This window comes from Sceloporus occidentalis, unplaced genomic scaffold, assembly GCF_023333645.1.
Source record: "Sceloporus occidentalis isolate IW3139 unplaced genomic scaffold, rSceOcc1.0.p SCAF_126, whole genome shotgun sequence".
NCBI classification, from domain to species: domain Eukaryota; kingdom Metazoa; phylum Chordata; class Lepidosauria; order Squamata; family Phrynosomatidae; genus Sceloporus; species Sceloporus occidentalis.
In genome coordinates, this window is record NW_028317106.1 from 1,012,726 (window position 1) to 1,038,467 (window position 25,742).

Genomic DNA, 25,742 nt, shown 5'->3' on the forward strand with positions numbered 1-25,742 from the left:
ATGTGTAAAAGAATGGTGTTAGAGTGTGCGTGTAGTGTTAGCATGTGTATCTATGTTACTGTATGGTGTTATTCCATATGTGTGTGTTAGTGTATCATGTTAGCATGATTGTGTGTATTTGGTGTTAGTGTGAGTGAGTGTGTATGGTGTTAATATTTTGGTTAGTATATGGTGTTGGGATGAGCGTGTGTGTGTCAGCATATAATGTTTGTGTCAGGAGTTTCTTTGCTTTTTCAGGTTTTGCAGGCTTGCTTTTCTCGCTATAATTTATCCTTACATTCTAACTTGGGATTTAACCTATGATCTTTCCCTCCAAATAATGATGGATACGAGGAGACAAAAAACATCCAATCTCTCCACCTCTTGCTAGTTAGGCTGGTTCCCTGCTTTTTCACAAAAAATGTCACCAATTGTTGAGGTCCTGATACCCCACGGACCGGTATTTCTACCCCGCTGAGCCGCTGGAACTACTAACATTTTTTCTACATTACCAGAAGTCAAGCTAGGATCTGTCTTTCTGTGCGACAACATTCATTTGCTACTGATGTTTTTATTTTTGCATATTTGTTATTGCATGTTACTATTGGAAGAATAATGTTTACAGACATTTGTACTTTAAGATTTTGACTGCGTGGACTTGATAACCTGATGAGAAGCTAAACTCCCATCATTTGGGGAATGGTAATGTCAGCAGTGGGAAAAGATCATAGGAGTCAAAAACAATAAGAATCTATGACTTTTCCATAATTCATCCACCTATACACACATTTGTAGATTTACTACTGTTTCTTTCTGGATGATTGTGGGAGGTGTGGAAGGTCCTCCTCATCACCCCAGGTCTTCAGCAGCAGCTTTGACCTGTGTCCTATAAATCACCTTCAGGTTTAGGAGGGGAACCTGGCCGAGGGTATGCACTCAGTATGGGGGTGAGGGCAGCTAGCACCCCACACCCCCTCACCAATTCCCATCACAGACGTGCTGGACTTTATAAATAGTAACATTGTAACCAGCTCTGGGCTGCACTTGATACACAGTATCTCTGTAGCTTCCTGCTTCTTTGCGGCCAGGGGAGGGGGCGTGACGTCACGTGGGAGGCGGTGTTCTGACGTCAGAGTGAGGGATTCTGGGAGGGGGCAGGCACAGTGGGGGTTGCTGCATTGCAGCCTTCATTTGGAATCTAATATATTAACAATGGCGACTTCCAACCCCAGTAACAGTGGGAGCAGCGGCAGCAGTGCGGGTCCCGGGGTCCCAGGACAATCCCAGCAGCACAGCACAGGGAGCAACATGCAGGGTAAGCGCATGGGCCCCCACCCCCAGCAATCTGCCCTCCCCGTCATCAGCACAGTGCTTGTCACCCTCCTAGCCAGCACATTGCCCTGATCAGCCTGGGCAACTAGGGCTGCTCATTGTGGGCGCCTTGTACCCCCTACTCAGGGATTGGCCAGTACCGCGACGCAGTGATCCTACTGTCCAATCCCCCAAAATAGTGATCCTCCTGTCCTATCCCCAAACATAATAAGCCTCCTATTGTAACCCCCAAATATTGCAATCATCCTGTTCTACTCCCTAGCATAGTGATCCTGCTCCCCCCCAACACAGTGATCCTCATGCCATTTCCCCCTAGCATAGTGATCCATCTTTCTATCCCTCCCCAGCACAGTGATCCTGCAGTCCTTCCCTGACACATATCGATCCCACTGCCCTTTACAACACATTGGTGTCTCTGTTCTTCTCCCCCCCCTCTCCTTGATTAGTGATCTTCTTTTCATTCACCTGCCTCCCAGCTTGGGGATCTGCCTGTGACCCCCCACCCATTTTTCACTGTCAATGCAGTGCAGCAATGCTCAGAGGAACATAAGATTGAGCAACCTGGGTGTTTTTTTTTATATCACCACCCCAGAAGGAGGTTATAGTGATCAGCATAGGTCTCCCTTTGCAACACCCTATATTTCTTGTACTCTCACCCATTTTTCCTTGGTGCTGCGGCCAGTCTGGACCCTTCTGTCGCTCCTAGAGCGGCTCGCTTTCCTTGCTTATCCTCCTTATGATGTACCATCTCCTGATCTGTATTTCTCGACTCTAACCCAACCTAACCGTTTAAGAATCATGTCACCTACACTCCTATGGCCCCATCTGTGAACCCCGTAATATGGATCAATCATGCAATCATCTCCTACGGTCCTCGTGACCCTGGGCTCTGCAGTAATTGGTCAGTGCTTCTTTTGTTTCCCCACACTCCTATATCTGAACTCCCTTTCTGCTTGTCAGCTACAATGTACATATTGGCTTAAATGCATGATTCAGTTGATCATATACTCCTGTATGTATGTGGTTGCGTGCCACAGTGTGCCCTTTAGAAAATCATGTCGTCCAGAAAGTGATACTATGGGTTGGGATTGATGTTAGGTTCTGGCTGCCTTCCTATGATACTCATGAATATTGCAAACCCAATTCCTGACCATGACATCGCCCCCACAATGCTTGCTTCCCAACTAGAATCTGGAAGAAATATGTATCTGAATTTGAGCTGAATCCTAGTAGACAGGATGCCCTTGTAGCTTTTCCAAGACTCGTCCTGCATAAATTAATTTCTTTGGAGTGACGTTGACATTTAGGAGAGACCAAGGAAAAGTCAAGAGTTATATCAGCAAGAGCATTAGCTAATGAGGCTAGTTAAAGAAAAACAAAAGGTTATCTTCATACATGCAGCTATGAGCAACTGACCTGAAGACCAAATAAGCTGTGGGGGATCTCCCACTGCATCAAGAAAGGACTATAAGGCAACTGGAAGAGGTTGGGTGAACACCCTACCGTGTGCCATTTGAGAGAGGAGTTAAAGGTTATTAATCTTATTGTAGTCATCGAGACTAGAATGATTTACCATGATGAGCCAAGTCCAATCATGTATAGTATTTGTAACTTCCTTGTCGGAACTGAACCAGACTATGCTGGCCAATGAGATGAGGAAGAGTATACCGTACAAAGTCATACCGTGTTGGAGAGCTTGTGGATCTTATGCTTTAGATAGTGGTTCACAGAAAGGTCTTAATAGTACAAGTGAATTTCTATAGAAGTTCACTATAGGTCATCTTGTCGATATATTAAGTTTCTGTGACCATGTGCTGTAAAAAGAGTATAAGGGTATGGGCCGACCACATAATTAAAACGATCAGGTCCCTGGTTATTGTGTCAATGAGAAGGCCATGTCTCAAACTCGGTATGTTGTAATATAGGAAGTGCGATTGCAGTAGGTCGGATCGTTATCAATGCAAAACTTCAAGTTAAGGCAAGTTTGCAAGGCTTTGGAACCAGGAATGGAGCATGGCTTAGCTGGCTGGGATTTGGCTTGACTTGTCTTCTGCTTTTCTTTCTGTATTCTTCACCTCTACTAAAAAGGCATAGGCCTTCGAAGTATTGATCAGATATATTCAAAAAATTTATATTGTCCTACCTTTATATCACCAATAGTCATTAAAATCTTATACAAGTCAAACGATGGAGCCATTCAAAATACCATAGAAAAGATTTGAAAAGTCAACTTTTGTTTAATGCACATTTTATTTTTTGACTAAACCTAGTAGGGTAAAGGGTCTGTGGCCCTATGCGCACAATTTGATTTTATTGGGAGGTTGTCGGATTTCAGGCTTTGTATTTATTCACAAAGCTTTGGCGTCATCTGCTGCAGCATCGCTAGGAAGTCCTGTTAGTGACAAGTAATGGGGAGACCGGTCTCGTTCTTCTGCCCTTTTCAGCAGTGAGAAATGGGAAGGTATCCTTGTCTTCACAAGATGGTCTGGGCTTCAGCATATAATCTGATGGCAAACGCTTGTTTTGCGATGTTCTGAGTATAGTTTGTATACTTGCTGTTCCGGGCCACTGACAATACTACAGTGCTGTGTGTGTGTGTGTGTGTGTGTGTGTGTGTGTGTATATATATATATATAATTACAGTATTGCAAGCATATTTCAATCAGGATAATTAAGTACCGTAAAAAAGGTAATTTGCACATATCTGAGGATATCCCATTCTACAAAACGCTACTTTGTTCTGTTCTGTTTAAAGGAAATTACTTGTAGGAGAGGCACCTTGAGTATGTATGCCTAACGTCAGATGCCAAGTCATGTATTTCCATCAATACCCATAAGACCAGGACCCCTATCGGCATCCATCATGCGAACTCCTAGAGAGGGTTTTTTTAACATTTGATTGCTTTATTACAGGTTTGCTTCCATACTGCAAGCATTTTGTAGATTATCTTGTATTATAACTGCTTACTTTCCCTTTGAAAGAGTTTCCACGCTTGTATTCACTGTCACAATCTTACCATGGATAACATAACCAGGGCCACACAATTTTTATAAATAACCCTGGTTACTGTTACAACAACCAAATAAAAATTCTCACAAATCCATGTGTGTTAAATGCTTAGCGTCTGTCTATTATGTGGACAATGTGCTCTTTTAGCAGAAACAATTGTTTTAGGTAAATCCAATGCAGGTCATTTCGCAGGACTCTGCATCTGACGCGTTATATGTGTGCACCTTGCTTCCAGCGCAGGTCCCTGACCATTGATGATGATAATCTGGCTGAATTTTCCAAGTTGGAGCAGAACACAAGATTTCCCTGCATTGTCAGGCTGATTCGGTCTTGATATTATAAATGGGCAGTTGGTAGATAGAGACATGTTCTGCCAGCAGCGGAGACCTATAGGCTACCTATGGGTAGCCTATAGGTCTCCGCTGCTGGCAGAACATGTCTCTAGGGTCATCTGTAAGAAATGGACATCTATAACAACCTAAAAAATAATAATTTCACTAATAAAAATAAATCATGGTCCCAATGCCTGTAAGACCAAGCTCAGTGCGTATTATTGGGTAAACAGAGAGTCAGACGCTGTAGTTTCCGGTGGGACCCGAGCAGAGAAATGTGGTCAGTGGTGGGGAAAGAAAAAAAACAAAACAAAACATTCTGATAGGTTTTACAGATCCCTGCATGAAAAGACTATCTGTCTCATGGAAAATAACCTTAAATGTCCTTCAAGCTTTCTGTTCCCTCTAAGGATGCTGTGTCCGTAAGCGTCTCCCTTTCTCTAGTATATGATCTGTTGCCATAGAAACCTGTTGAAGATCCCTCGTGCAGGCCAATCAAGGCTACCGTTGAACGACTTAGGCATCTGGCGGTTGTGAATCATTACAGGTGCTTAATGCTCTAATAGGATCATTTAAAGCCATAAGCACTTCGGGGTTAAGAATGTAATCGTTTATCTTGACTGAGCCATCATGGACCATGCGTTGTCCTCTGTGGATTAGTGAAGTCATACAAACTGACACTTCATTATTTATCAACTGGTCACGCTTATATTGAGGCCTCTCATTGGTTCCTATTTCATTTGTGAGCTGATGAAGGATGAGGCATCATATGATTGGTAGGAATGGGCTGGATGGGGGACTAATGGACATTAAAATAAATATATGGCGTTCTCCTCAACTCTCCTCTTCCTCAAACTGCAAGTCAGCTGTGGCTGTAGCATCTTTCCAACATACATCTTTCTTTTGTAGATCTACTATAGCGATGACCTCCTTTCTCTGGAAAAAAAATATCATCTATTTTCTGTGTTTCTGGTAGAATGAATGTATCTGCTTTGTGCTGGGAATGAATGACTTCCGATTCCAGCACCCTCTGGCTGCATGTGTGCGGAGGACCGTGACGTGCCGAATTTATAGTCCAGGCAGCTTCTAGGATCTACTTCTAGCCAGGGAGTATTTATAGCATCCATTAAGAAGAAGTAGCAGGTATTCCGTAGAGGGTCTCACTGCCCTGTGGAGTAGATAATCAGTTGGTGGCTTCTATCTTCTGAACTGTTCTAGCTTTTCTAAATTGCGACCTTTCACGCTAAAAGGTCAATGTTCATGCAGATGGTTGGATGATTCCAGCATTTTAGGTAAAGCAAGCCATCTCTTCAAACCGTGGAGCCGAAGGTGTCTGAAGGCATGTAAAGCTTTTTTTTATTTTATTTTTATTAGATTAGTGTAGGGAAGTGAAGTAGACTTGTTGACCGTTACAGAAAGCTCCGAGCGAAGGCTCATTAGGTGTTTGTAAGCCGGTTCACCGTGTTTCAGTCAATCAATAATTTATGCAACGTGTGAGTGGATTTGTAAGGATATTGGCTTTAATCAGAACGCCGATGAATATTTACCAGCTCAGCTTGAGTGAGTCACCCTATAAATTAGTCATTTCTAAAAACATTGTGTGTCTCTGAGACGCTGAAGTTGACCGTGATTCCAGGAAGATGAGGTTATTCACGTTGTGCTCTCCTTTGTGCAGATCTGATAAACTATGACGGCAGCTGCTCTTCATATCTGAGGTGTATAGGATCAGAAAGGGGCATTTAAACAGAAAATTTGAATGGTCTCTCCGATAAAAAAATGGTATTATCCTCAATACAAATGTCATCCTAGTGATGGTGGCAACATAATTTTTTGCTGCTACATGTTAAAGAAATATGTCTATAGTATATGCCGGCAAAGAATTTCACATATAGAATTTTTTAATACGAATTTACGTGCGTGGTTAAGAAATATGTAAATTGTCATGGTATATATGTGTAGGAAAACCTTCCGCTATTTGGCTTTTTTTGTTGAGATAAAGCAGACCGTAAACGTTCTCAAGGATTATCCAAAACTTTAATGTTTTTGGAAGCGGTGAAGTTTGCTTTGTCGGCGTTCACAAACAGAACTGTTACGATAAGCCAACATTTCACTGTTTTTTGTTTTTTTTTCTCCCCGCAGGCAAACGCAAAGCACTGAAGTTGAATTTTGCCAACCCAGCCTTTAAATCTACTGCAAAGCTAACACTGAACACCACCATTCAACCTTCACACGTGTGAGTATACAATCTTTGCGTTATTAGGCAGAAGTAGGGAATTTTTACTAAGGGTTTTTTTTTTTTTTCCCTCAAGTGAACAGATTTCAAAGTTTACTTTCCAATTGGCAAATCCCACAATGTGAAATTTTACCCTCAAATTGTGCTCTCATTGACAAGTCCCAGCATCCTATTTGTGTTTGGAGAAGGATTGAAACTGCGTTCAGAAGTGCAGGTCGATCTGTCGCGGTGTCTACATAGACCAGAAATGCTGTAAGACCTTGAAGAGCTTGTGTGTTTTGGTATTGGAGGATGCTGGGCTTAAGGATAGGGTGGTTTTTCTTCATTTGATTGGTTGGTTTGTGTGTTGGACTTATTGTTGAATTATCCCTCCTATGTGGCAGTTTCAGCATTGAAACTGTCTAGGATTATGCTATTTATTTAAGGATAGTAAAGACTCCATATTATAAATGTAATAATGGCCGTGTCGGACCTTCCTGGCTCAAAAATATCTCATATGAACAGCATGTAACTGGAGCCCCCTACCCTGTATGTATCACGATTTCAGAGAGACACGTGGATCAAGTTCCATTCCCTTATCGGAATTCTCGTTCATCTTTCATGTTTTTTATCTTTGTCTGATATTGGTCTTTTGATATCTAAAGCATTAAGTAATCAACATGTACTTGTTTTCTTAACTTTCATTCTTACGGATTAGCTACAAGTTTATGTTTAGAGGTCCCTTAACGGCATATAATGTACAGCCGGCCAAACCCCAGATGGCTTCAATTTGAGAAACGCTCTCCTTCATGCCACCGTACTTAACCAAGCCTGTGTTTTTTTTTGTTTTTTTTTTACCCTCCCTTTAGACATGGACCTGGAGATAACGGGCATACACCTCTATTAAAAACACTCTCCCTTTGTTTCTCTTCATGTCTTCCAAGGATGCCGAAACCAGAAGCCATCAGAAACTTCGAGACATCGTACCAAAAACAGGAAGTGCGGATGGCTGTTGGGAAGACATGCAACGCGGTCGAGCAGGCAACAAAAAACCGGCTGTATGTGCAGACTTCACTGACAACCCAAAACTTGCATTCTGTAGAACTATGGTTCTCGGAATTTACCCCCCAAATATATATATGTGTGTGTGTGTATATAAAAAAAAAGCAAAAAAACGGATAACAGTAGCCGGTGACATAAAATCATTGTTGTTGCGTGACACACATGTATAGAATCAGCGACGGGGGTAGCATGGTGCTTCCTGACACATTGTCACCTCTTTGTGTTTTCGAAATGTTATTGTCCAGTCAGACTGGTATCTACCAGTGGATGTATGGAGAAGATGTTTTCACTGTATAGATATCCATTTGTAACGCTCGCTTGCTGGCTGTCTGGCGGTGTCATCGTGGTTACACAGCAGTCTGACTATTTTAATTGGATATGATGTAAATTTTCTACTGACCGACTCTGAGTCCTACGCTAGTTTGCATGATTCCAATATTTAGAATGCACTTATTGTGCTGTAATTGGCAATATATTACCTACATGGGAAACATTTACTGAATCCTCTCATCCCAGAATTGCATTAAAAGGAAGCCATTCATTGGAGTTCCAATGTTTCACGACAAAGCAATGAGGCTCCTGGGAGCATTAGAAACTAATGACTGCGACTTGGTTAAAGCAATTTTGGCGCTGGTGGGGCGAAAGCTTTAATTATTACATTTTGTAACTATATGCCTAAATCTTACATTTGATTTACTGGCATTTGTGGGCTTGATAAATAAACTCAGAAAGACCTGGCTCAGGCTGGAATCCTCATTTTAGGTCTATATATATAAAAACTAGACCAGTTACTATAAAATATAAAATTATTAAATATAACTAATTCCTTAGACTTTAATATTTGAAATGCATTTTTATTTTTGTTAGCACTTTGTATATCACATTTATGGCTGTATTCTATGCAGTGGCTTAATATAAAATAGCAATTCAGTTTTGGGGAAAAAAGACTCAAGTTCAACATTTCAAAGTATCAATGTTATGCATTTTATACCCCAACAGAGAGAGATTGCGAACACACAGCATTGAGTCATCGGGAAAATTAAAACTTTCTCCGGAACAACACTGGGACTTCACGGCAGAAGATCTCGAGGACTTGGGTGAAATTGGGAGAGGAGCGTATGGATCGGTCAACAAAATGATCCATAATCCAAGCGGACAGATCATGGCAGTGAAAGTGAGTATTGCAAGCTTTGTATCTGGTTTTGGTAAATGTGTTGGGCTCTGCTTTGTTTTATAGGAGATGAGATAGTGGATGTGTCGTCCGCTATTCAGCACGCTTACAATCTTCAGGGCATAAAAAAGATAGTGTGTCATTCTGTTAGATTGATCGAGGTGTATTTTTTTTGAAGTTTAGTTGTGGAGCGGGTATAGTAGTTATTTTTCACACCCTGACAATGAAAGGTGGACTGGTATATTGTGGAAGGTTGAATTTTTGGTTATCTGCTGGATCTGCATGGAACTTTGTGTGTGTGTGTGTGTATATTCAGAAGTTTTGTTTTAGGCTCTTATAAGTTGCTTCACATTTATTATTAATGCAGCCAAAAATATCTATGCAGTAATTCTGGTTGAGTGGATTTGAGTAACTGGCTTGTCGGCCAATTGAGATCTGAAAGAACTACATTGAAAATTAGGTAATTAGCCAAAGTCGCCTTTACTTTTATGTTAACTTCTTCTTACATCGCAACATGTTCCTTTTACAGAGGATTCGGTCCACAGTGGATGAAAAGGAGCAGAAGCAGCTGTTAATGGATCTCGATGTGGTTATGCGGAGTAGTGACTGCCCGTATATCGTCCAGTTTTACGGGGCACTATTCAGAGAAGTACGTGCTGATTCCTAAAGCAAATTCCGACGGAGATCACATTAATCACATAATAATATGATATACATAATCTTTAATGTCAAAGTATTCAAAACCTAAATTTCCACCTTCCTAGAGTGCTACAAAAATTCACTACGTCGCACTGCTTTGTTTATATGAGAGGTTGTTCAGTAGAGTAAGTTGGTCCTGTGGACCAAAGTAATCCAATATTTCTATATTAAACCTCAGTGGATCTCTCTACATTTTTTGTTTGTTTTTGCATTGTTCTAGCAAATTTGCATTGATGAAAATGTTTCTCTTCAGGGTGACTGCTGGATCTGCATGGAACTTATGTCTACCTCGTTTGACAAGTTTTACAAATATGTATATAGCTCGTTAGAAGACGTTATTCCAGAGGAGATTTTAGGCAAAATCACTTTAGCTGTAAGTACACGATTCTTGGTCCTGTCTGTGTTTTGAACATTTCTGTTCACCAAGAGAGCTGTAGTAACTCCCAGAGATCACCCCCATGTATCCTCCTGTTGTCCCCGGAATCACTTCCACCACCAGCCAGCATGCGCACCTTGGAACCCTGCTATGTGTACCCAATAAGTAGATACAACTACCTTGAACTGAGTACAGCAGGAATGAACAGTTTATTGTAGTAAAACATAGACTGATATAGCCACAGAACTTCATTAACATTGATAAACAGGTAGACAACCCAACCTTTAATCCCCTTTAGCTACTGAATATCCCCCTTGTAGCCATCCTGTTAATGGGATTAGTTTACACAATGGAGTTCTTGCCTGTTTGGCAGCCAGGCTGGAGCCATCTCTGAGTGCCTTGGGCCCCTGTATTACAGGTCATTCTGTCGCATATCTCCCCTTTTAAAAAGAAGACTGAACTGGGGCCAGACCCCAACCGGGCCTGCATCCAGTTCAGTCGGGGAGCACAGCTCCGTCGCTCCTGGGGTTGTGGATGTTGGGGGCTGGCAAAGGGCACCTGTCCCACTAACCAGTACTGGGGTGCACTTAGAGACTGGGGAGTTCGGGTCCCAGACGAGGACAACAGTCCCACTCGCGAGGGCAGGGAGACAGGGTCCATAATCTGCGGGTAGCAGGCTTGCTTTCAGTCCTCTCCAGGGGCCCCAGTGATGGACAGTTCCGTCACAAACTCCATCACAATTTCATAGGGTGCTGAGCAAAACGAATGGAGAAAATCTTTATGGTGGATAATCAAGTAGATCGGAAAAGCCTTGAAACATATAACCAGGGACATGCTGTATACAGGTCAGCTACACCAGCACACCACTTCCATGATGTTAACAAAAGATGGGTCCAAATGCAATTGCTCCAATATTCGTGTTCTGCAAACAGTTGGAGACCCCCCCAGGGCAGTGTTAAGGTTATGCTTCTGTATAAAGATTCAACAGCCTCTGATCTATTTTCTTTTCTTTTAGACTGTGAAAGCATTAAACCACTTAAAAGAAAACTTGAAAATAATTCACAGAGGTAAGAAAAATTGTTGATTGAGTAGAAGTGTCTACCGTACAAGCTGCACTGCCCCATGCGATCCCTAACTAAACTGAATTTATCTCCTGTTCCTTCATAAAGTATGATACATTGCTCATCTCAAGGTTTCCATGAAACAAATGCAAAAAAACCTTAATTTTTGTTTACTGTTTTACAGATATAAAACCTTCCAATATCCTTCTGGACAGAAATGGAAATATTAAACTCTGTGACTTTGGAATCAGCGGACAGTTGGTAGATTCCATTGCAAAGACGAGGGATGCTGGATGCAGACCATACATGGCAGTAAGTTGTATCTTCCTAGCAATTTTCTTGATTTTAAGGTTTCTGAAGAAAAAACAAGATGTTATCCTGGTAGATCAAAATAGAGTAAGCCAATGAGACATGGAATCCGTCATGCTCATCAACCATTGGCTAGTCACTGTTCTGACTTAGACCTCAATCACACGGTTCAGGGCTATTAAGTATATAATCTATGCATATTTACAATATATACGATATACTGTTAGTATCTGTGTCCCTTTTAAATGTTTATGAGGAATAGCAGGTGTTTTGCTGTGTTGGCCCTGCAGCTGTCTGTGCCTTTAAGGTCAGTCTAGGGTGTATTTATTTTCGTTTTCCATTCCCAACGTGCACGAGCATCTGGTATCTCTTAGTTTCCGAGCCAAGTTTGGGAGTTGAGTTCAGGCGTCGCAGCCACGGCTCAGTAAGTTTTTTTTTGTTTGGTTTTTTTTTGGTTATTTATTTTTTTTGCTGGGCACATCTCCACGTCATTCGGAACTTGTTGGGTCGTTCCCAGAGTAAAGTCAGTGTGAAGGAATGTACTGACTGCATCTTCAGGACTTCCTATCCTGTAAAAATAGCAAGCAGGGAAAGTTGTTGTGTTAACCCTTCACGGAGATCCCTCTCTCTCTCTCTCTCTCTTCACTTTCTAAAAAGTTTACTACCAAAAATACCCTATTTTAATAAAAACTGTATACCGGATGCTCTAGAAATGTATTTAATATTTTGGGATCTAAATTCAAATAGAATTGCGCGTATAAATGTATTCCTGTTAATTATTAGTTAGTTAAATGTAAGACTCTTGTCAGGCTTACATCTGGTAGATATGCATAGTTGAATCTGTTATTTTGTTGGATAAAAGCAACACGTTTTTGTGGTGGAATTCCTGCTAAAAGCGGCGTGTTCGATGACGTCACACTTGGAGTAAAGCTGACAGGTGATTCCCTTTGCACATTACTCTTGAGGTTTTGAATTGAATATTACACTCCAAAATTCTCTCTCGGTATTTAAATAACTGAAACTGAAGGTATTTTATTTATTTATTTTTTTACGTTCATGAAATATTTTGCTGGTACAGATCGAAGCAAGCAGTGGTTCTGGTAATGTAATTCGTAGACACTCATGGGGTTACTTAAGTATAGACATGAGCTAAGCTTGGGAATGAAAGCTGTTTAGCATGGGCACGGTACCAAGTGATGTAATGTTCTATTTTTAGCCTCCAGAAGTCCCACACAGCTATAACATCATCAGGCTTGCCACTCACCCCCCCTTCTAGTTGCTTCCGAGTGAGTAAGCTGAGGTATTTTCTCAGCCTAAACCACTGAAGAATTTGGGTGACGACATCAGGCATCCCTTTGATGTAGGGCGCTTAGTCAGCGGATCAGCATTTCATGAATTATTCTGCGAAAGGCTGATGTCACACACATGGACTGCAGCCACGTTCCTGGGTTCTGTTATTCCTACAACTCTGGAGACGTTGAACTTGCTCTTACAAGTATTGATCTGCGTCACTGAAGTGTTGCAGTTTTGCTTGCAGACGGCCTTCTTTAGTCTAAATATGCAGAGTCGTACGACCCGTAGTAGGAAGCACGGCGGCTGGAATTATGATGAGTCTTGGTTCCTAAAATAGAATGTTGTATCCTTGACCGATGACACAGAATGCTTTGCGTTGCTGATGTATCAATGTCCTTGCTTCTTATATTGTTTTGCCACCACATGGTCTATAATACCCTGTGCAGGGTAACTTTTTTATTTTTTTATTTGTTTTAGTAAACAAAATACTCGTGTAGATTTATAGTGGGTGATGTCCAAAAGTCATTCAGTGAAAAACAAGATTCAGTATTTCAGATTTTCTTTCATTTGTGATGTCATTACTGATTCGTATACAAAACATAGATTTTCCTTAGCTGACATGACATGTTTATATTATGTCTTTACAGTACCTGGAAAATATGTTTTAGGGTAGAACTAAGTAACCTGTGGTAACTTTTTTTTTTTTTTTTTTTCCCCACAGCCGGAAAGGATAGACCCCAGTGCGTCCAGACAGGGATACGATGTGAGATCCGATGTGTGGAGTTTAGGAATTACATTGGTGGGTTGATGCTCCGCAACACAATGTTTGTTTTCTTTTAAACAACAGTGGGAGAGAAACCTACTGTGAAAGCCTCTATTTTCCTTTGCATTCTTAAATGTATTTATTTTTATTTTTGTCTTTTTTCTTTTCTCTTTCTCGCTTTGTCAAAATGAGATATAAATGTTAAGTGATGCATCAACGTTGTTTTAATAGATCATAAGTATAACATTGTTACTATGTATATCTTAATTCATTACTTAACCCAGCCAATTTAACACAGAAAACATTTAAGATCTTTGTTATAATCTCTAGAACTTTAGAGTTTCTTTATATATGACAGATGGTGCAATATATATTTGCAGTTTACATATGGCTCTCTTAATTAAGCCTCCTAGTGTTAGGAACGTAGGAGAACAAAAGAAACCTAGAGAAGACAATGTTCATTTGATCCACGGAACACATTCTCCACACATGAAGATATGCTGAGACCTGCATCACCGGGCAATTCTGCCAAAATATGTCTTTGTCTTTGCCAAGTCACACCTAAGTTTTAGGCATGCACCTTACCTACTGAATGGAAACGCACTATTCTGTACGCGTTGTGCCATAGGGCCTCAAAATGTAATCGTTTTCTTATTTTTCCATCCACTGCTCCATCTGCTATTTAAAACATTGATAATATTGTTTTTGATAATGCAACTTATACTGTACGTTGCTTGGACTCTTGCAGTACGAACTTGCCACAGGCCGATTCCCATACCCTAAATGGAACAGCGTATTTGATCAGTTGACACAAGTAGTTAAAGGTGACCCACCTCAGCTAAGCAACTCGGATGAACGAGAGTTTTCACCAAGCTTCATCAACTTTGTCAATCTGTGGTAAGCACTATTTTCTTTCAGGGACGTTGTGTGCTTAAATAGACGGTATAATGTCCCTAACAGCTTCAACAAACAAAAAAATACAAATTCAAAAGAATTCTGCAGCTCCCTCCTCTTCTGTGACCTGACAGGTCTCAACCATTGGCATCGCTTTCCGCACAGAAGCTGACTGGTGGCAATAATATTGCATGGCATGTCAACTGAATACATCTCCTGCCCCGAAAATGTTCCGTATTCCAAATAATGGTCCAATAAGCTCTAGAAAGCAGTGCTCAAACAGTCTTTTATTTTCTGTTGCCCTGTCCACTGTTGCCTTGCTGTGTAGCAAATAATTTCCCTGTGCTCGTACTGCCACCTGCTGGTCAGTGTAAAAAATGCACGCGTAAACGTTTCTCTCCACAAAGACTGTCCCTGAAAGATATGACTAGTGCCACCGGCTGGTAAAATGGAGAAATGTAGCCTTCAGTATCTTCTTTTCAAGTGTTCAGTAACCCGCATGTCGGTATATAGCAAGTTATGCTCCACAGTAAAGCAGATCATCCTATACAACCTGAAAAGTCTCCTGTATAGCATGAGTAGGAACTTCACGGGATAGCAGCAGTTTGCCACATTTGTCATTATGCATGTAGTCGACACTCAATTTAAGGAGATGTTGGCAAGGATGTGAAAAGTACTTTTTGATATAAAAGTTGTTGGAAATGTTTATTTTATTTATGAAGAGATTGCCCACATAGTATTTAAGATCTCTCCCCCCCCCCCCCTTTCAGCCTTACAAAGGACGAGTCAAAAAGGCCAAAGTACAAAGAGCTTCTGGTGAGTAAAATATTCTTGAGGGGGAGATTGCATTACTGCGATTTACAGTAAAACGTAAAACTCTGGGGTTTAAATTTTAAGTTGGACTTTGTCATAAAGGTGAAATCCAGGACTGTGAATAAAATGCAGGCTTAAATCATGAGAGTCTGTATAAAATGTATAATACATCAGTTTTTAAGCCACAATCTCAGGCGCCACTTGGCATTGGTAATAGTGGATCTTGCAGAATCTGGCTCAAATGACCGTAGTCGTCATTTTCTTCTAATAGGTTCAGTACACAAATCAATACTTTGGTGTGATTATTTACTTATATTGTATATGGGGCCATGTATGGTCTCCATGGCCAGGAATCCACACAAAACACTCCATGCTTTACTATACTTTATTATATTATTATTATTATTTTTTTTCCAGCGACATCCTTTCATCATGATGTATGAAGAGCGTACTGTGGACGTAGCTGGATATGTCACTAAAATTCTGGATCAAATACCGGCAACTCCCAGCTCTCCGATGTATGTTGATTGACCCCGCTGCCACACAAAACTCTAGCAAAAAGGGCTGCGAGCAAACAAACAACAAAAAAAAATAATGGAGAGAGAGATCCCACGACACTGTCTGTGGGAATTTACTTTCTCGCTCCAGCACCACACGCAATAAGATCGGTGTTTTATTCATTTTTCCATGGTGTCTGTATGCTATAGTCACATGTAAAACGCATCCCTTTTGTACAGCTGGTTAAGACACAGAAGAAAGACCTCATTTTGCTCTGTCCTGATAAATGGAACTCTGACTGGAAAGCTTCCTTCCACCTGTCCTATCCAAAAGAAAGTAAAAGGAAAAAAAAAAAAGACTGCACGGATCCCTAAAGAGGTTTTGCCTTCGTTAAAAGAGAGACCCTGCATCATCGTTCAAACTTTCCCATTTTCTTGACTGGGCAAGGCAAAGAATATGAATTATATATATAAATATAAATATATATTTTTTATTATTTTTTAAAAAAAAAATAAAAAAATTTTTTTCTTCACAAAGTGCAATAGCGTAACCATTTCTCCGCCAGGTGGTCTGTGACAGATCATATTCTGAGCGTTATTTTTATAGGCCCCCTGGCAGAGAAGGGTTTAATTATTTGAAAATCTGTTCTGCTATATAGTTATATTATGTTATTGAGAGTGTTTGGTTGACTTTTTTTTTTTTTCCATTTTTTTTTTTAAGAATCATGTTAAATATAGTGAATATCTCTTTACCAAAAACAAATTGTTGCATTGAAGAAATTGAACATTAAAATATTAAGAGATGGAATATATAAGTTTAACCTTTTTTTAATATTTCCAAACATATGCAATTTTTTTTTCCATATAATTTCCATTTTTTCCAATGTACACAGGGTTTTGTTAATTATTCAGTTCTTGTACTGTCTTATTTTTTTAATTTTATTTACAGGAATTTAAGTAGAATATATTTTTGGAAAACTATTAATTTAGTTTTTTTAATATATATAAAAAGGGCTTTAAAGAAAGGAAATATTGTAAGGGGTAGCTTGTCACAAATAAAATCAATGGTCAATCACATGATTTAAACGATTCTCTGGCTGCCTCAGCAATTTTACAATAAAACTACTGGTAGACAACTACGCAAAGATATAGACCAGAAAAGTGCATGCCCATGTCAGTAAAAGTTGAGGACGGTGCTACAGCAGTTAAAATATATTTTCTTTGCTTTTGAAATTGATGTATGGGTTTAATTTATTTCAACATACAACATCAGGACAAAAATGAAGAAAATCTATTTAACCATTTTCCCAAAAAGGGTAAGGGCTGGATCAGCTTTTTTTTTTTGGAAATAATACTTCATATGGATCTCTGATATCATGACACCAAAGTTGACTTGTTGGTGATTTCCAATTCACCAAGTCGGACTTACCAAAATGTATACTATATTCAAAAGTTCCTTTCTTACCTTAAATACTTTTTTATTAGATTATATATTGGAACATGCAATATAAATATACATATATTCCACTATATACACAATGATGAATGGAATATCCCTGGGAATAAAAATACAAAAAAAGGCATTGTGGATCCAAAACAAACATTATGGGACTGTATGTTTGCATATAGCACAGATGTTGCACAGAATCATATTCTGTTTGTTTTGTTTTTTTATCAATGTATATGTGGAAATTTACTGCGACTCGGTGTACAAATTAGTTACAAAAAGAAAATGTCCCTTTTTATGGGAAATGTGGCGGTTTCGCCCCTTTGTTGACACCGGCGTCCTAAGTGCATTTCTGGCAAGAAGTGGAAAAGGCGAATGTGCATACGCAGATATGCAGCTTTCCTTCCTCATCATATTCATTCGCTATCAACAGTCAGGTAAAAATGAGCATGGAGGGGCTGCTTGGATCTTTTGATTGGCCCACATTTACATCACTTTGTAATGGTGGGTTACCAAAGGATATATTTACAGTGTCCATAGAATATGTAATGAACAACCAACAGGTCCAATCAGGAGGGACATTGTATAGGTTGCCATGGGGATAAAATGCCCTTCATGTTCTCATACAGAAACATTGTATGAGACTCCTATATATTGGTCCCAGTGGTAAATGTATATGAACTTGCACAGTGTGTTATATATCTTATATATATCATATTATACTATATATATATATATATAACGTACCAAGGGGTGACAGATTTGGTGAGAGGGGATCCTTCGCTGGCGTATTCCTTTCCTCTCATCCTATTGGCTGCCCAAACCTTCTCTAACTGCCTATCACTGCCTTCTGGTCCTGTTGGCTGTCGTTACCTAGCCTCTCTCTAATTGGCAGTCACGTCTGTCCTGTTGGCTAGCAACTGATAGCCTAATCGGCTGTCGCTACCTTCTATCCTATTGGTTGTCGCTGACGCCTCACCCTATTTGCGGCCTTCTCACCTCTTCTTTCCCTGTCTCTTAGCGGTTATCACCGATTGTCGTCTCTTTTCTCGGCTCTGTTTCACAATTGGCTGTTCTAACCCTTGCTTATTGGTTGACGCTGCCGCGTTCCTATTGGTTGGCTGACACCTCGTTGCGCTCCTCGGTGTGTGTGAGGTGGAGGGTGAGTTTCTTGCTGTGAAGTTTTGACTGCTAAGCCGTGTACCTCAGAAACAGAGGGCGGGAACGCTAAAATGAATCCCTGTAGCATATATATTACCCCCCAGCACGTAATACAATGTATACCCCTCGTAACATACCTCTTATGGGGCCCTTCTTAGCTGGGCCTGCCCACTTTGGATCCCAAACCCATGATGCCCCTCTTCTAGGAGCTTAGAATATTTGCTGGCTAAGAGGGTATCTCAAGGTTCTTCAGCCCTAAAAGCCACACCTTTTAAAAAAAAAAGTACCTCTCTCGGCCCATTTGAAATGACAGCCCTAGACCAGGTGAGGTGATAAATGTATATATAGAAATGCGTGTGTATGTGTCTCTATATATATAGATATATATATACACACGTACATAGATAATTTGTGTGTGCATATATATATATGTGTGTGTGTGTGTATATATATATATATATATAGGTATATGTATACAATGTTCAAAATTTAGGCTATAACATCTGCTTTTTTACACCCTACCTGCCATGAAAATAAATGTGTAGAGCTTGCCATGTAACTTCCTGATTGAGCACAGGTGCAACCATTAAATATATCAGGGAAGCTTGAAAAGAATTCATCACCCACACCCAAACTGAAGTTATCTGATCCCTCGGTCCATATTCCCATTAAGTGATCTAAACTTATTTTACCGTGTAGTGGATCAGACCCTATGGGATATGATGGCTGGAGCGTCCTTTTACTGTTCCATATTTCTTTTTTATAACTCCGTTACTGGACCCAGTCGTATTGAAGAAGGTCATATAAAATAATAAAAAAAAAAAAATAATGAAAAAATCATTTTAACTCCGTGTTAATTTAAAGGTGACATTCAGCCGTCATACGCAGTCAGCTGAATATTTATATCGAAGGAACGCTAGAAAAGGAGAATGTGCTGGATTGTCGATTCAGAGTAATCGTTGAATAGATACCACGAGAAAAAGCACTTTGTATTTTCTGGATTTCCCTGCAGCTGTTAAGATCCAACTCTTAGACGTTGGTTGGTTTTCAACACAAACCATTCCTTTTAACTGGAGCCAAGAACCAGAGAGTCCCCCTCCCCAAATGTCAAACGTCAAACACAAACAACGGTTATGGGAAACCCAAACCTATCTGATAATACCCGACTCCAAGGAGGAACGTCATGTATGGCTGCCAAGCTAATAGCGTGTGCTTCATTTCTGAAGGGTGAGATAGGAGGAGCGGAGATCTACTGAATTTCTTTGAGAGATAAACACGGACCCCCAGTCCCTGTGTTTACGGTACAAAGCCGTCTATTGTCAATATGGCACTCTGGGCCGAAATGAACTGACCGTTGATTTGTTTAAAATATTTCATTTCTTATTTAAATTTTGAGTCACATACAGCAGTGTTTAAATAAGCCAACCTATTAAGCAAAAAAAGTAAAGATATACATTTTTAGAATCAATTTACCCTCTGTCACCTTAATGTGATACTGCACCATGTGAGGTCTTTGTAAAATATTTGCCAGAAGTCAAAAGTCTCATTTTTTTTTTTTTATAATTAGCAAATAGATTGTTTCTAATCGAAACTGTTTGAAAAGTAGTTCCCAGGAAAGTCCGATCAGAAGAAATGGTTTATTACCTTTCTTTTGCTCTGTGTCTTTATATGAATGCAGATATTTTGCCTTTTTACACCACATTGAGATAAATGCGGAGCAACTTAAAGAATATCCTGATTCATAAAGGGGCCTAAGTTTTTGTTAGATATGTCTTATTGGGGAAACCATAATTGACCACTCACTCAGCAACTGCATAAAGTGAAGAGCTGAGCACTGTTGATGACCTCATTCATACACCATATGGATAAAAGTATTGGGACATGGTTGGATGAGTTTGCTGTCTTTATGGGCATAAAGACATGGTTGGATGAGTTTGGGGTCAAAGACTGGCCTGCAAAGAGCCCTGACCTCAATCACATCGAACACCTTTGGGATGAACTGGAATGGAGATTGTGAGCCGGGCGTCCCGTCCAACATCAACGCCTGACCTCACAAACGCTCTACTGGATGAATGGGAAACAATATCCACAGAAACTCCCCAAAATCTTGTGGAAATACTTTCAAGAAGAGTGGAAGCTGTTATAGCTGTAAAGGGGGGGACAACTTCATATTAATGTCTATGTATTTAGAATGGTCCCTGTTGGTGTAATGGTCAAGTGTCCCAATAATTTTGGCCATATAGTGTATATCTATTACAACATTATTTCCATGGTGTAATAGAACAGCTGCAGGTATTTTGTTTAATTTGTAAAATTATCAAGGTAGAGTGCGCTGATCATATTTAATGTTTAACTAACATTGTAATAATTCATTTTATCTACAGACAAAATGTCCGTTACTCGTCAGCTTTGTGTTCCAACATGAACTTCTGTCCAAAGTGCCACATCTGTGAACCAGAAAGCATTGGACAAGTCCAAGCTAACGAGTAAACAAGACCAAGGTACAAAAAGCTCATTTTCACAAAGAACCATCTCCAATATTATTGATAAATTCATTCCCAATACACTGATTTTGCACCAAAACAGCATAACTATGTTCTATAATATGCAAGGGGAATATGGCTTCAGCTGTTTAAACACAACTTGTGTCTCGCCCTGGGTGGCGTTCATCTTACTGTTCTAAGGAAAATTATCTCTGGCAGACTGGGTGGGAGGGTCAGCATGTCCCACGATGTCTCTACTCCCTTTTCATTCTTGGCAGTTTCAATTCTGTTTTGACTGTTACATCCAAATGAAAAGAGAAGTCCAACAATACAACTGGACTCAAACGCACAAATAATTTGTCATCGTCTTTACTTTTTAAAGCACCAGTGTCGTATTCAGAAAATCTTTTAATTATAAACATTTGTCCTGCAGAATGTGAAAACTCTTCATGTTCAGTGCTCTATGTTCAGTTCAGACTAGTAGAGACTCTACGACACACTGAATTTTAGAAAGGCCATCCTTAACAGGTTAAAGGCATCCCTGCAGCAAATTGACGGGATGAATTGTTAACAAGAAGAAACGCAGAAGGTAAGTGGAATATCTTCAAAGTAAATAAAATACACTTATATGCATCTGTCCTCGGCACACACATGCAAAACAAACAAATTAAAACTATTGTGGCTTAATAGAATGATCAGTCAGGAAATATGAAAAAAGAGAATGATTTATATACTTTAAATGGCAATCAGCAGCATCATTTATAAAATACAAAAATGCTCACAAAACTGCAAAATATAATGGCTACAATGGAAAATGAGAAACAAAACCAAGACAAACAGCATTTCTCATAATATATTAATGAGTATTAAGTAAGCTGCTGGCACATCGAAATCTGAAATGTGTAAGTTGTTTAAGGTAAGTCAATTCCAACGAAGATGTGATTGTTTGACAAATAATATTAAAAAAGGTAAAGCCTCAGGGCCAGATAATGTACATGCCTGGCTACTAAGGGAACTTAGACAATAAACAGCCAGACCATTGCTTTGATTTTCAAGGATAGTAGAGCCAGTATTCAGCCAGGTAACTGCAGACCTGTCATCATTTGAAAGCATGTTACGGTATATTATTCAGAATACATTTTGTCAAATACTATCATTAGTAAGAGTCAGCACACTTCCCTGCAAGGAGATCTGGTCAAATTGGAGGACAGAAGAGAAGAGTGGCCAAAGAAATTTAATGCTGGCAAATTTAAAGTTACACATTTTGGGAAAATAAATAAATGCAAAAATTGTACTGTAGATGTGGCTGTGTTAGGGAAGTCATTAAATGAGAAAGATGTGTGAATAATTGTAGACAATACACTTAGCAACGCTGTTCATTGTCAGCTTGTACAGGAGCCAATAATATATTGTCTTTGAATATGCAGGGCAATTCTGTGTACCTGTTCTAAAAAAACAAACCGCAGAAGGGGCTACAAAATTATTAAGAGGAAATGGAACACCAAAGACTAAGGAAGTTCAGTTTGTTTATGCTAATAAAAGTTGTCTTAGAGAGAATATGATGTCATTATACAAATACCAGGGATGTTGGAAAAGTTTCTGCACTTTTTATATTTTCGTTGGAAACGGTGAAGGCGGGAGAAGTAGTAATTGGTCGTGTCTTAGCGTGTCATGTGACTAGTTGAGGTTAAGTATAAGAGTTTTCACCCTGGGGTGGAGATGGCTGTGAAACTTATAAATTGCAACAAAGAGGAACAACGTTCTGTCATATTATTATTATTATTTATTGTTTTATATAGCACCATCATATTCCGTAGCGCTGAACGATGGGTAGACAGGACATAACAAGTACTATTTAACGTAACAAATTGAATAACAGATAACAACAGGTAAGGAGGGCCCTGCTCAAACGAGCTTGCAGTCTAGAGTCATATGGTTTTTGTGGGCAGAAGGTGTGCCGGGATCACAAATTCATCTTTGCATGTGTGCTCAGTATGGGGATAATGTTCTCGCTCGTAGAGTGGTCTATGAGTGGATTGAAAAGTTCCAAAAAGCCTATGCCCTGATTCATGACAGCCTTAAGTTCAGTAAAGTGTGTGCCAGGTGGGTGCCTAAGCAGCTGACAGAGGAGCATAAGCGCAAATGCTTAGACGTTTGTTCCCGACACATGGCGCATTATCGTGAAGAAGGTGATGATTTTCTGCAGGTGATCCATCATCTCCTGTAGCAAAGGCGCAACCATCGGCAGGAAAGTTGATGATGACCATCTTCTAGGAAAAAAGTTGGTACGACATTGGGAAAATTGCATTGCAAAAGAAGGTGACTAGAAAAGTGATGAATCGGCGGTCCCTAAACCCATTGAAAACAATGCATTTTGACATTGTCATTAAGGGGTTAAAAAAAAACCGCGGACATTTTTCGAACGTCTTGTACATATGGGGACATATGCTCTCTAATGACCTGTGCCAGTTTGGAGTCAAGGAGGAATTTTCCCCTTTTCTTAGGTGCAATTTGAAATTGCTTAGAGGTGAGAGTTTTCCCTTCTTGATCCACAGTGCTGGGAAGAGTAGAAATAATAAGGGGGCTTAGAATTATTCTCAGCAGGTTGGAAATCGGATAATTAGCGGCCAAGTGTCCCTTATCTTGCGTCACTTTCACAGTATGACAAATCACACTTGAAGATGCTCAGGATTGGGCCCTGTTCTGCAAACCCAGTGCCTGCTAATGATGTGTTTCATGATTCAATAAACAAGTCAGCTGCCACATGGCCCCACAAGTCTCTGAGCTGGTTTATCATTATAAGCAGCTGAGGTGAAAGGTCACAGTCACAAACAACTTGGCATGGCAAGAAAGGACTTACTGGTAACCCCCCCCCCCCCCAAAACAATCAATGTGTTTGTAATTTATTTCAAGATAAACATGTGTTTAACCTATAAGAACAGTAGATGTCATATGAACCCAAGAGTGAGTTTATTTGATCTTGCATATTGTGTCCAAATGGTAACCGGGCTCCTTTAAACAAACATGAGTTTAAATTGCGGGTGCCATTACTATTTAGAGCTTGAGTTAAAATGATTAAATCAATACTGTACAAGTAGCGAAGAACATAACATACATTGATTCTTGGTACTAAGAGTATATCTGTGCTGGTTTGTTTATAACCCAGATCATGTAAACATTTCATAGTACTTCATATTTATCTGCTTAAGCAGGGTAATTTTGGTTTGACTCATTGTGATATAAATCATGATTGAAAAAGTAACTAAAATACAAAAAAGTATGAATTATTAATATGTTCTAATACAAGATTGCATGTTTGCTATAATACATTTGGTGTTGCTTCAGATTTGATAACGGAAGGTTGATACTGTTGAAAGATTGTCCTAAAAATGAAATGTTTCCTGATTAATAGTAACTTTTATGTAGTGAGTACTAAACACAGTCCTAGTAAAAAAATTTATCAGTATATATAATATATACAGTTTGTGTTATTGCAATGCCACTAGGTGGTGCTCTCTGTACTCAGAAAGGACGGGATAGATTTGCATGGGTGCCCAAACTTGTCCCTGAGCCATACAAACAGATTCATTCTTTAGTTATGTTACTGAACTGTCAGGTGTGCTTGTTAGGAGGGATCTTTTTGGATCCTGACTTTCCATGTATTTATAAAATGTAAACATTTTAACTAGCATTACAGTGCACTAGTTCCGCACATCACTAGTATTAGAGTGCACCGTGCCCATATATGTGGTTTTTTTGTCATAGGTGTATTTAGCTACATTGTTTCCATGTCCATGTACATTTGGCTTCCAGTGTTTGATATCAGTTTGGTTAATACGGATGTGTTTAATGCAGATAGGGAACCACATGTCCTTTTTATGTAGTATCTGTAATCTTGTTGCTCTGCTAGGTTCATCCATGCTCTGTGGTCAATGTAACAGCATCCTAAGTCCTTCACAGGTCGCAATGTCCATGTCCAGAACGATAGATGCGGGCCGTTGATTGTAGAAGGACCTATTTTTCTTTTTTGTGTGTGATAGAAGGCCTATATTTCCAGCTTCGGGAATTCATGTTGAATAAACACTAAGGATGGATGCCAACACAAGACGGTTTGCACTGGCTGTCCACGCTGCTGGAATAAATAGAGTGTATATTGATTGGGTCCTGTTAATGCACTCCGAGCTCCATGCCAGGTTTACAACCTTTTGTGAGCTGTGATAATCCAGATCTAACGTCTTTACATGAGTCACAGCGGTCTCTGACTCACTGGAGTCTGTGTAAACTCTGCCAGATGTTAAAAACACAATGACCGGACAAACAGCAGGGGTATGAGGACTAGACCCTTTACCCCCTGACATCTACCTTAATAAGAAAAATAATATCCCCAAATACACCCCTCATTTTAATGATACCAAAATGAACAGTGAATGAAACACCAGTCACATGAAAATTGATACTTCATATTTTTACTGTTCTTTGTAAATTAGCGATATTCAGAGCCTTAAGCTTTGTCAATCCAAAGGGTTAATCATCTTCGTGGAAGGATAACGCTGCCATCAAGCATATCGAGAGAAAGAAAAGCTCCACTTTCTGCCTCTCTGGAACAAACAAATGTATGAATAATCACATATAATATCCAGGACACAGTGTTTATATGGAAGAAAACTCACATAAATGTCACATCCAGTGCCCAGCGAGATCTGTTGTATATAATGCCCATGTCTGCACTTTTTCAACTTCCTATGTTTTGTTTAACCATGAAAGAGTAAACTATTGACGGGGGAAACGTGGCAGTGGTTTAAAGTAGTGGGAAGCCATCAATATTCTTTTTTTTTTTTTTTTTTAAAT

The 25,742-nt window shown here is 39.7% G+C and overlaps 1 protein-coding gene across 1 annotated transcript; it reads left to right on the plus strand.

The window, feature by feature from the left end:
- The first annotated feature begins 909 nt into the window (after positions 1-909).
- LOC149281922 (dual specificity mitogen-activated protein kinase kinase 2) lies at positions 910-15,837 on the plus strand. Its single transcript, XM_089498823.1, has 13 exons — positions 910-926; positions 1,068-1,294; positions 6,793-6,886; positions 7,810-7,923; positions 8,927-9,101; positions 9,628-9,747; positions 10,051-10,170; positions 11,189-11,240; positions 11,419-11,546; positions 13,558-13,635; positions 14,348-14,496; positions 15,264-15,309; positions 15,724-15,837. Exons 1-13 carry the CDS (start codon positions 910-912, stop codon positions 15,835-15,837), a joined length of 1,434 nt encoding a protein of 477 aa, XP_089354949.1.
- The last annotated feature ends 9,905 nt before the right edge of the window (positions 15,838-25,742 follow it).